The sequence below is a fragment of the Oncorhynchus tshawytscha genome, linkage group LG33, assembly GCF_018296145.1.
Source record: "Oncorhynchus tshawytscha isolate Ot180627B linkage group LG33, Otsh_v2.0, whole genome shotgun sequence".
Taxonomy (NCBI): Eukaryota; Metazoa; Chordata; class Actinopteri; order Salmoniformes; family Salmonidae; genus Oncorhynchus; species Oncorhynchus tshawytscha.
This window is the reverse complement of record NC_056461.1, coordinates 36,066,684-36,079,804: the sequence shown is the minus strand read 5'-3', so window position 1 is coordinate 36,079,804 and position 13,121 is coordinate 36,066,684. Positions and strand designations below refer to the sequence as shown.

The 13,121-nt window shown below is 42.3% G+C and overlaps 1 protein-coding gene across 1 annotated transcript in view; it reads left to right on the top strand.

Annotated features, from left to right (window-relative positions):
* Positions 1-10,620, top strand: part of LOC112231340 (pyruvate carboxylase, mitochondrial) — a 100,409-nt gene extending 89,789 nt beyond the window's left edge. Inside the window, exons 16-21 of the mRNA XM_024398043.2 lie at positions 94-343; positions 5,303-5,547; positions 6,486-6,665; positions 7,589-7,837; positions 7,952-8,092; positions 8,541-10,620. Coding sequence (XP_024253811.1) covers positions 94-343; positions 5,303-5,547; positions 6,486-6,665; positions 7,589-7,837; positions 7,952-8,092; positions 8,541-8,792 — 1,317 coding nt within the window. The 3' untranslated portion in view covers positions 8,793-10,620. The remainder of the gene's footprint in view (positions 1-93; positions 344-5,302; positions 5,548-6,485; positions 6,666-7,588; positions 7,838-7,951; positions 8,093-8,540) is intronic.
* The last annotated feature ends 2,501 nt before the right edge of the window (positions 10,621-13,121 follow it).

The window sequence follows — 13,121 nt, the reverse complement described above, 5'->3', positions numbered from 1 at the left end:
GAACATTTTTTTGATTAGTAACTAGTGACTCGGTCATAAATAACTAAAGAGAAAGGAGTCTGTCATGTTGTTGACCCCTCTATCCTTCTGCAGGACATGGCAGGGCTGCTGAAGCCTGAGTCCAGTCGCATGTTGATTGGTGCTCTGAGGGACCGTTTCCCTGATATGCCCATCCACGTCCACACCCACGACACGGCAGGCGCCGGCGTGGCCGCCATGCTGGCGTGTGCCGAGGCCGGGGCTGACATCGTAGACGTCGCTGTGGACTCCATGGCTGGAATGACATCACAGCCCAGCATGGGAGCTATTGTCGCCTGCACTAAGGGAACCAATCTCAGCACAGGTGAGCTGCCAGCCTGTAGAGGGCAAATAAAGTGAGCTGCCAGCCAATGGAGGGCAAATAAAGTGAGCTGCCAGCCAATGCAGGGCAAATAAAGTGAGCTGTCAGACAATTTTTATTTTATCTTTTTATTGAACTAGGCAAGTCAGTTAAGAACAAATTATTATTATTTACAATGACGGCCTAGGAACAGCGGGTTAACTGCCTTGTTCAGGGGCAGAATGACCGATTTTTACCTCGGGGATTCAATCTAGCAACATTTTGGTTACTGGCCCAACGCTCTAACCACTAGACTACCTGCCACCCCTCTGAATGGAGGGAAAATAAAGTGAGCTGCCAGCCAATCAAGAATAAATATAAAAAGCTGCCGGCCAAGGTCTTCTATTGCAAACCGGTTGTATACACACACAGGGGGAGCAGTGAACCATTTTTTTCTGTTCTTTGTTTGCTATGTCGGAGCATTTAAAAAGGTAAAAGGCTGAGACCTTTAGCCCCATGAAAGGATGCTACAGTCAACAAGGACAAGGAAAAGCAACAGAGAATTATTATTATTTTTTTAACCTTATTTAACTAGACAAGTCTGTTAAGAACAAATGATTATTTACAATGACGGCCTACCAAAAGGCAGAAGACCTCCTGCGGGGACAGGGGCTAGGATTAAAAATAAATAACACACACACATATAGGACAAAACACACATCACGACGAGAGACAACACAACACTACATAAAGACAGACCTAGGACAACAACATAGCAAGGCAGCAACACATGACCACATTATGCAGTCATGACAAGTCATGAAAATGTAGCTACTGACTCAAGCTGTTTATGGCTGTAGAAATGGGTAGTTAATTGGCATTTTTGCCACCTCGATGTGCATATGACATCCTCAAGTGTTTTTAAAGATCCATTTTCTGTTTGTGACGGAGGTTACTCTGCCTAGATGGCTCTGAATAACACTTCAAAATGTGTTTGTAGAACCGACTGCAACAGCTAGTAACAATTGAATTATGCTGATGCTTAGTGCATATTTACACTGCGGTTGAGTTAAACAAACTGTCTTAATGACTATAACCCAGAGAACATGGTACACATGGGAGGTGACACTTCATGTGTAGAGGGTAACGTAAAAAGTGCCAAATTAAGCATGATTGTTGCAGGGAAGCGGAGAGGGAACTAGAGGAAAAGGCAGGGGGAGAGTGGCAGAAAGGGCAGAAGGAAGTTCACCACACAACCGTCATTTCGCAGCTCACAAACAACCCTGCGACCCTCAGTTAATTGAGACATTACAGCAGCAGGAAAGTCTTAACCCGCTGTAGTGACCTTGGCCTGCAAGCCTCCGTGAAGCTCTGTCTCTGCGTGGGAACAGGATTGTGGTCAGAACCAAGTTCCCCTGGCTGCAGCCAGCCATGTTGCTAGGGGAACGGTGGTGAGACCAGATCATTGCCCTTGTGTTATTCAGGAGGGAATCTGTCAGCTGCAGGCTAGTGTTGCCTGTTATCACGCTGCCACCAGCCGTGACTGACGGTTACCGTGTGCTTTGATTCATCAACGATGGTGGACAAGGTGAAAGGCTGTTCTTTCGTTCATATTGTTTCGATGAACAAAGAGCAGCAGATGAAATGGCAAATTCTCACAATTGATGAGCATTTAATCTAATCCTGCCATATGATACAAGGGTTTAATAACTACATATTTTGTTCGCAATGAATCAGGCTTAGATTAGCTACTTTTAAACCCTTAATTATTGAAATAAAGTGGCTGAAAATAAAAGAATGGAGTTGCTGTTTGTTTTGAATTGAACAACACTTGAGAATATAATGAATTTGTCATGAGGAGCATGGAGGTAGCAGCTGCTCTGAAAGGACTTGACCATATACTGGTGTACTGTTTGGGAATACATCGCTACCTGAGCACTTACCAGCTAGTTCATTGTTTCTCATTCTAATCCAGTTAACTAAATGTCCTCTTTAGAAAATGAAACATGGCAGGACAGAATTAGAAGAATGGTGTGAAATTGAGTCGTTTTTTAAAATGATATAACCCAGACATTATTTTGTTGGATGCGAGTTGTTGAAGGTGTAGACAGTCGAGAGGTGAAATTTAGCATCTTTCTTTTGCTGGTTCCAATGTTCCATGTCAGGACTCGTGCATTTAATATATATATTTAATTTTTATTGTACCTTTTTTTATTTAACTAGGCAAGTCAGTTAAGAACAAATTCTTATTTACAATGACGGCCTACTGGGGAACAGTGGTTTAACTGCCTTGTTCAGGGGCAGAACAACAGATTTTTACCTTGTCAGCTCTGGGATTCGATCCAGCAACCTTTTGGTTACTGGCCCAACGCACTAACCACTAGACTACCTGCCACCCCATCTATGGTCTCCAAATGTCCTCATTCAGGTAATTACTGTTCAAGGCCAAAAAACATAACTAGAAGATGTCCTGTCTGTGTGTATGATTTCAGTCAGAATCCCATCAGGATGCTCACATTCAGGGGAAAAAGACGTGTTCTTTTTGTTTATTTCTCATTAGTCTCCGCCTCCTGCTCCTTTTCACTGAGTACAAGGATGCCTAGGTAATTGAAATGTCAGGCGGATGTCATTTGCCCAAGAAAATTTGGTGTCTAGTTACAATTCCCTTCTGTGTTGCGCTTTAGTGCCATATATACCATACAATATTTATCCATTTATTGTGAAATAACTTCCAAATTCATTCCAAATAAGCTACTATTTGGGCATTCATGCATGAGATAGGATGACAAGACTGCTCTAATTCATATTTCTTCCCACTCATACCCTTGCTTACTTCTCAAAGCGCTCTCTGACCTACTACTGCCTTGGTCATATTTATTATCAGCTGTCTGAGCAGCTTACTGATTCGCTGCAGCTGTACACAGCCCATCTGCAAATAGCCCATCCAACTTCCTACCTCATCCCCATATTGTTTTTGACTTTTTTTTGCCCTTTTGCACACCAGTATTTCTACTTGCACATCATCATCTGCACATCTATCACTCCAGTGTTAATTTGCTAAATTGTAATTACTTCGCCACTATTGTCCTATTTATTGCCTTACCTCCTTACTCCATTTGCACACACTGTATATAGATTTTTCTGTTGTGTTATTGACTGTACTTTTATTTATCCCATGTGTAACTCTGTTGTTTTTGTCGCACTGCTTTGCTTTATCTTGGCCAGGTTGCAGTTGTAAATGAGAACTTGTTCTCAACTGGCCTACCTGGTTAAATAAAGGTGAAATAAAACAATACACAATTGGAAGTACTTGTTTGCTGAAAATCCTCAAGTGCCTCATTTAATCTTGCTCTTTCACCTTTCCTCTTTTCCATGGTCCCATCTTCTCATTCACATGCTTTTGCTCATAAATTACTTCTGAGCTCTTCACTCCTATAAGCTTTCCATCCATATTTGATCTCTGCATCATGAGCTCTCCTCTGGCAAAGGTCCATTGTTCTCTCCCGTGATGCTTATAGATCATCTTTAAGTCGGCTCTAGTCCTCTGAGGGACAGGAACTGTGGTCAATATCGCGCTCTCGCGTTTGCTCTCTTGCTTTCTCGTTCCTTTGCTTTTCTTTTTCCTCCTCTCTGCTGATGTTTACACATCTATGTACCGGTAGATGTTTATGGATGGAGTGGGAAGCTTGATGCTAATATCCATGCTTCAAATGATTTTGTCTCTGAGATGGATAGGATAGGGAGAATGTGTGTGGGGGCGGGGGTCTGTTTGACTTATGTGTTGTCAGCTGAAGCATGGAGGTAATTGTCATTACCGCAATTTGATATGTCTTCTGGGTAAATTAGCATTCGCAATGTATTGGCAGCAAAGAGGGCGCATTGATTGACTGACTGATCCTGCTTTGGAAGCCAGTGAACACCTAAGTGGCAGGAACCACACTGATATACCTTAATGTATTCTCTGGCATGTCTCCCACATACAATATGTTTAACAAGATTGTTCCATTGTATTTGCTTGGTATTTGTGCTACCAGCATCTATAGATGCCTATATATATTATTATATATATATATATATATATTATTATACTGAAAAAAAATATAAAGGCAACATGTAGCGTGTTTCATGAGCTGAAATAAAAGCTCCTGTAAATTTTTTATATGCACAAAAAGCTTATTTCTCTCAAATTAGTTTACATCCCTGTTAGTGAGCATTTCTTCTTTGCCAAGATAATCCATCCACCTGACAAGTGTGGCATATCAAAAAGCTGATTTAAATGGCATGATCATTACACAGGTGCACCTTGTGCTGGGGACAATAAAAGGCCACTAAAATGTGCAGTTTTGTCACTATGCCATAGATGTCTCAAGTTTTGAGGGAGTGTGCATTTGGCATGCTGACTGCAGGAATGACCACAAGCTGTTACCAGATAATTTAATGTTAATTTCTCTACCATAAGCCACCTCCTATGTTTTTGAGAATTTGGTAGTACATCCAACTGGCCTAACAATCACAGACCACGTGTAACCACGCCAGCCCATGTCCTCCACATCCGGCTTCTTCACCTGCAGGATCGTCTGAGACCAGGCACCCAGACAGCTGATGAAAGTGGGGGTTTGCACAACCAAAGAATTTCTGCACAAACTGTCGTCCTCACCAGGGTCTTGACTTGACTGCATTTCGGCGTCTGCCTGCATGAGGCAAATGGTGGTCACACCAGATATTCACTGAATGATTTTCTGATCCACACCCCTACTTTTTGGGGTGGGTGTCTGTGACCAACAGATGCATATCTTTATTCCCAGTCATTTGAAATCCATAGATTAGTGTCTAATGAATTTGAAGTTACTGATTTCCTTATATGAACTAACTCAGTAAATTCATTGAAATTGTTAAATGTTGCATTTTTAAATATTTTTGTTCAGTGTATTTATCCCTGATACCTCAGTGTCATTATTCTCTGTCCTGCCCTCTCTTTGACAGGGATATCCCTGGAGAATGTTTATGACTACAGTGAGTACTGGGAGGTTGCTCGCGGGCTCTATGCACCCTTTGACTGTACAGCCACTATGAAGTCTGGCAATGCTGATGTGTATGAGAACGAGATCCCTGGAGGCCAGTACACCAACCTGCACTTCCAGGCTCACAGCATGGGCCTGGGGCACAAGTTCAAGGAGGTGAAGAAGTCCTACACAGAGGCCAACAAGCTGCTGGGTGACCTCATCAAGGTGAGGCAACCGGCCACCTATTCAAACGAAGTGATCAAACACCTTTGTAATTCTCTCTCTGGAAGTGGATTTTGAAAAGTATTCTGATTTGTGGAGGAAAGTCTGTTTGAACTGCTGAATGAATTGCCCATTTAATTCCTTCACTCACCATCCTCCTTTCACTCTCTCTCAACTGTGTGTGTGTGAGGGAGGCTCTGTCTCAAAAACAAAATAAAACCAAATGGGAATCCGTTTGCAGAAGGGAGAGCCGTTGATCTCACCGCAGCCTAAAGTCAGATTAACCAAGGAGCTTTGAGCAAGCTTATCTGTTATGTTCTGCAAGCTTCTGTCTGATCTCTCCAATCAATGGTATCTTTTAGCATTTAGTCTCGCCTTGCTGGTTTTCATTTCCTAGGTCTTAATTAAATGATCAGCGATAGTTGACTTTCTGATCTTGTCCTCCTCCATTTCCTTTGTTTCCGTCTAATATTGTCCATAACAGGCACAGCGAATCAGTCTGAGTGTCTGTTCAATAGCAGACACGCTTACTTTGCTTTCATTATGCCTCTATTCATTTGCTCCTCTCTGCTACCCCTTGTCTTGTCGTCTTAGCTGCAAAAAAATCATGTTTCTCAAACTATTTCCCCTTCTACCATACTTCTTTTGCTCTCGCTCTGTTTATCTCCTTTCTTTCATTCTCTCTCTCCTCCTGACTACCTCACTTCTGTTCACCCCTCGCTCCTCTCCTGACTACCTCACTTCTGTTCGCTCCTCTCCTGACTACCTCACTTCTGTTCACCCCTCGCTCCTCTCCTGACTACCACACTTCTGTTTACTTCCAATTTGCACACCAGCCTGGAAGTTACTAGAGTGAAATACCATGGTCTATGACAGATGGGCTGTAGCACCAGTAATGTTGTGGATAACATCTGTCTCTCTCCACCTCTCCCCGCATGCAGGTGACCCCCTCCTCGAAGATCGTGGGTGACCTGGCCCAGTTCATGGTGCAGAACTCTCTGACAAGGGCAGAGGTGGAGGAGAGGGCTGATGAGCTCTCCTTCCCCCTCTCAGTGGTGGAGTTCCTGCAGGGTCACATTGGCATCCCACACGGAGGCTTCCCTGAGCCCTTCAGGTCCAAGGTAACACACACACACAACACCCACTTCACCAATTCCCAATAGATCCTAGTTCAAGGCCCTATTTATTTTATTTTTTTCAGCATCCAAACAACATTGTTCTTTTTAACACACTGATGGGCTAATGCTTTCAATTGAGAACAGTCGGTGCATCACAATCTGCATCTCTCATTGGGCAGCTGCACTTACAGTAATCAATAGCTTGCCCTTGGGAATGGGGTACGGAGTGTAAATGGAAACATGTAACTATTCTATATCTGCCATTTCAATGCCAACCATAATGGCAGGATTTGTATTCCCACATTCTGTATTAAAGGATTATTAGGTTTTTGCACTCGATGGTCATAACATTGAGAGTATATTATACTCCACTTAAATTGCAGTATTTTTTTTTTTATATAGAGCAGAAAAGGCCTTTTTAGTAGGGCACATCCCCTTAAGTCAGAGAAATACTTGAGAAGTTTGCCTGTTTTTGTCTCCACTGTCCCTGGATCTCTATCACACACACATGTTTCTGTTTGAAATTTGAAGAAATATAATTTCTTTCCCCATCTCTAAGAGAACCACAATTACCCAGAAGCATTTCTCTGGAAGATCAATTATTTTCTAGGACACATTTGTGCCTCACATCACCAGTGCACAATGCAGTTCCCCTTCTTGTTTTGTTTTCCATTGGACGCACAGTGGCACTTGAGTAATTTATTTTTCAGTTCATAAATAAATAGGCCATCTGCTTAGCATACATCATGTATAACAAAGGAATGGTACAGCCATTATGGAGCAGCTATTTCTCATTTCCAACAGATGCCTAGCATTATCCTAATTCATTATTACACTCATGTTTACTTGTGATGTTCAAACGTTGCTTGTAGCCTGTCTAGCTCCCTTTGGACAGTTAGTGGCTGATTTCTAACCTCTGCCCCCAGGTGCTGAAGAATATGCCACGGGTGGAGGGCCGCCCGGGTGCCTCTCTGCCCGCCATGGACTTCCAGGCCCTAGAGAAACAGCTGCGAGAGACACACGGAAATGACATCACTCCTGAGGATGTCATGTCAGCAGCCATGTACCCCAAGGTGTTCCAGGAGTTCAAGGAGTTCACCCATCAGTTTGGCCCCGTAGACTGCCTCAACACACGCCTGTTCCTCGATGGACCCAAGATTGCTGAGGAGTTTGAGGTCAGTCTCAACATGTGTGTGGATGAGAAGTGACTCATTTGACATGAACTGACTGATTACAATATATTTGCTTATGTTCTGTTTTCTTCGGATCACACTTTCTGTGTCTGTCAGGTGGAGTTGGAGCGAGGGAAGACCCTCCACATCAAAGCCCTGGCCCTGGGAGACCTCAACAAGGCTGGCCAGAGGGAGGTGTTCTTTGAGCTGAACGGAGCACTCAGATCTGTCCTGGTCAAGGATACAGTGGCCATGAAGGTACAGTAAATCAAATTTATTTGTCACATACACATGGTTAGCAGATGTTAATGCGAGTGTAGCGAAATGCTTGTGCTTCTAGTTCAGAAAATACAGTAATAACCAACGAGTAATCTAACCTAACAATTCCAAAACTACTACCTCATACACACAAGTGTAAAGGGATAAAGAATATGTACATAAAGATATATGAATGAGTGATGGTACAGAACGGCATAGGCAAGATGCAGTAGATGGTATCGAGTACAGTATATACATATGAGATGAGTAATGTAGAGTATGTAAACAGTACATAGACTGTACATAGTTAAATGCTTAAAACGCATAATGACAAATAACACTTAAGCTATTCTCACTGCTTTATAAGTTAGATATTAGATATCTCAATCGACACATTGGTGTTCCTGCAAACTCACGAAGTGTACTCTCTCTCTGCCCCTCTTTCCAGGAGATGCACTTCCACCCCAAGGCGCTGAAGGATGTGCGTGGCCAGGTGGGGGCTCCCATGCCGGGTAAGGTTGTGGAAGTGAAGGTGAAGCAGGGCCAGACGGTGGAGAAGGGCCAGCCTCTGTGTGTGCTCAGCGCCATGAAGATGGAAACAGTGGTCAACTCTCCCCTCTCTGGCACTGTGGTCAAGATCTACGTCAACGCCGACAGCAGCCTGGAGGGAGACGACCTCATCCTGGAGATCACCGAGTAGGACAGGAACCCTTCATTTGAGCACAACCTTAACCCCTTCAGTCTCACACGCTAAAGTACAATTCCAACTGTTGAAAAGAGGCAGGCAGGCAGGAGAGAAATGTATCTATTTTTGAGATTCTGGAAAAAATATATAGTATGATTGTAATCAATTAATGAACTAATGTTTGTTTATTGGAGCGCTTCCTGTGGTGATTGCACTTGTGATATGTACGGTAATCCACTGTCACTTTAGAAACTGATAAGTACAATCATTAACCATTGGAAGGGAATCAAATCTAGGAGTTTTCATATTAATATATTCATGTTAATCAATATACGTCATTCTCTAACGCTTTCCTGAAGAGTTATATTGCTGAGGCTATGCCAATATGAAGATGAATGATGCAATAAATAAGTGTAAAGCAATTGATAAGCTGTTGACATTCTGGGATTTAATGTAATATAAACTCTTAATCTTGGCTAATCATGTTTTAAATTGTACAATACTCTTTAGGCCATCCCTGTACGAGCATCATCTGATATGTTTTAAATAGAAAAATGAAAGTTAACATCAATAAACCCAGGGTCGTTACAGTAATAATATAGGTGTTCAAGCATAAGAAGTGTTTCATCCATCCTCTCTCACTCTTCCCTCCATCTCACTATATTGACTGGGGAAAGATGTTCTAAGCATCTCCTCATCACTCATCCTCATCACTGATCACTGCATTACTTTCACTCATTTTCCCCAACCCATTATAGAAAGAGTCAAGCTTTTACTGTACATTTCCTTTGCAGAAAAGTGGATAGCCTATGAATTTTTGAAGCACAAGTGACTCGGTTGACCAAAACTCTTCTTTTAGACACTGAACCTAAAATAACACATTTTTTTGACCAACTACCTTGCTTTGTACATGAACGCCAATATACTTGATATTCTGATACACGCTTGATATTTTGGCAACTTGCTGTGACTTTTTAAAATAGAAATGAATCCTACATAACTGGACATATTTAGTAATTCTGGTAGTCATTGGGACTGACTGGACTCTGGTGAGATTTACAGGTTGTAGGGGGTAGTTTCATGTTCTCAATCTGTGGTAATGGATTACTAAGGGGTTTTAGTTTTTAGAATACATATGTTTACTGTGCAACTTTATTGCCCCAAGTGTTTTGTTTTTTGCTTATTAGTTCCCCCCCATTGTAAACTTTGCTTGTTAGACCCCATAGGAACTTGACCCGAATAACCGATGACAAAATAATTGGTCTTTGTTTTCAGTGTAGTGTTTTGTGTGTTTTGTTTTTACATGAAAAATCATAGCCTTGTCATGATTTAAGTAGCGTCTATAATCTATGAAATTACAAATCATCTCTTGAGAATAGTTTACCAACCTGTTGTATCAAGCCATAGTAATCACTAGTCATTACACTTCCAACTCCTGTATGTGAAACAGGACCTAAGCCCAGTAATGCAACAACTAAAGAATGCAACAATTGAGCCTGTTATCTTACGAGCGACATTGGTTCTGTGCGTAAAATATAATTTTTGCGTGCAGTACGCACAGTTATCTAAGTCAAGTAGGAGACTTCTACATAGGAAAAACGAATGTTAATGAGCTTTATACGTAGATGTCTTGTAAGTGTTAACATTACTACCGATTTATGTTGAATAGCAATGTCATTTGTATTCTAGAATCTTGCTGGGGATCTGTGGCATTTATGCCATCCTTCTCATGTCTGTCTTTTGATGATCAGTTTTAAATCATGCAAATACTAATTCAGTGTAACCTCATGTTCTTTTCAATGTGACAGGACTTTGAAAGAAATTAAAAGAGCATTACAGAGTTGTCTCGCTCTTTGTCATTTTAATGTTTTGATAATAGAGCTTGTGTGCAATGGTGCATCTTAGTCTTAGTGTGCGGCTCTGTTCAAGTGCTCTTCTTATGAGTAGCGTGAAAAATGAATCAAAATGGCAGACAAATGTTTCTACATAAACAATTCAATAATTGTGACAATTTGAAAGTCGACACTCGATAGGTATATATAATGTACATATTCAGTTGCAGGGGTGTAAAAGGCAGATGATCGATAGTTGATAAGGCCCACTCTAATTGAAACGGACAGGAACGGCCCTAACCTACCCAATCAGTCGGTGCACATTGATTGGTTGCCAATAGCGTAATCCCCTAATGGATACAAATTGATAGATATGAGGACAACTCGTGTGTGTCCAATCGTTCACATGCCACACTGTTAATAATTTTGACATTTTGAGTCAATAGTTACTCAAACAGTTACATCTCTTCTAAAGCCTGCAATCTATGCATTTGCACAGCCTCACAGTTTAGATACTGAGTAGTGTACTATTCTGTAGCATTACTGCACTGATGGATGATGGGCCTCAGAGCTGCCATATGCTCCTTTAGATGAGAAGTTTGGGTGTGTTTCCGGGCGCTGATTAATTGCTCTGTATGCCCCAGGGTAGTCTACCTGTAGGTGCTGACCATGGCCATGTGATGTACAGCCAGGACTGGGGGCAGAGGAAATGTATGAGGCTGAATGACTAGAGAGAAGAGACTGGGAGCCCGTATTGTTCACTGAGTTGTAGATGGGTTGTAAAGTGCATATTTTAAATGGCTATGTTCAAATGTTCTATTTTTTAAGGAGGGAGTTAACCCCGGAGATAATCATACCTCATGAGTGTGCTTCCTTGCTATTAGAAATGTGCCTGTGTGGCAGTCTGTCATAAATGTTTGATTCAGTGTCCTGCCCTCCCATTCAGACCTAATGTATCTGATATCGCTTATCTCTGGCTCCTCCATCACCTAGGCTTTCTGCCCTCCTCCCATTCAGACCTAATGTATCTGACATCGCTCATCTCTGGCTCTTCCATCACCTAGGCTCTCTGCCCTCCTCCCATTCAGACCTAATGTATCTGACATCGCTCATCTCTGGCTCTTCCATCACCTAGGCACTCTGCCCTCCTCCCATTCAGACCTAATGTATCTGACATCGCTCATCTCTGGCTCCTCCATCACCTAGGCTTTCTGCCCTCCTCCCATTCAGACCTAATGTATCTGACATCGCTCATCTCTGGCTCCTCCATCACCTAGGCTTTCTGCCCTCCTCCCATTCAGACCTAATGTATCTGACATCGCTCATCTCTGGCTCTTCCATCACCTAGGCTCTCTGCCCTCCTCCCATTCAGACCTAATGTATCTGACATCGCTCATCTCTGGCTCCTCCATCACCTAGGCTCTCTGCCCTCCTCCCATTCAGGCCTAATGTACAGTGCCTTGCGAAAGTATTCGGCCCCCTTGAACTTTGCGACCTTTTGCCACATTTCAGGCTTCAAACATAACGATATAAAACTATTTTTTTGTGAAGAATCAACAACAAGTGGGACACAATCATGAAGTGGAACGACATTTATTGGATATTTCAAACTTTTTTAACAAATCAAAAACTGAAAAATTGGGCGTGCAAAATTATTCAGCCCCTTTACTTTCAGTGCAGCAAACTCTCTCCAGAAGTTCAGTGAGGATCTCTGATTGATCCAATGTTGACCTAAATGACTAATGATGATAAATACAATCCACCTGTGTGTAATCAAGTCTCCATATAAATGCACCTGCACTGTGATAGTCTCAGAGGTCCGTTAAAAGCGCAGAGAGCATCATGAAGAACAAGGAACACACCAGGCAGTTCCGAGATACTGTTGTGAAGAAGTTTAAAGCCGGATTTGGTACAAAAAGATTTCCCAAGCTTTAAACATCCCAAGGAGCACTGTGCAAGCGATAATATTGAAATGGAAGGAGTATCAGACCACTGCAAATCTACCAAGACCTGGCCGTCCCTCTAAACTTTCAGCTCATACAAGGAGAAGACTGATCAGAGATGCAGCCAAGAGGCCCATGATCACTCTGGATGAACTGCAGAGATCTACAGCTGAGGTGGGAGACTCTGTCCATAGGACAACAATCAGTCGTATATTGCACAAATCTGGCCTTTATGGAAGAGTGGCAAGAAGAAAGCCATTTCTTAAAGATATCCATAAAAAGTGTCATTTAAAGTTTGCCACAAGCCACCTGGGAGACACACCAAACATGTGGAAGAAGGTGCTCTGGTCAGACGAAACCAAAATTGAACTTTTTGGCAGCAATGCAAAACATTATGTTTGGCTTAAAAGCAACACAGCTCATCACCCTGAACACACCATCCCCACTGTCAATCATGGTGGTGGCAGCATCATGGTTTGGGCCTGCTTTTCTTCAGCAGGGACAGGGAAGATGGTTAAAATTGATGGGAAGATGGATGGAGCCAAATACAGGACCATTCTGGAAGAAAA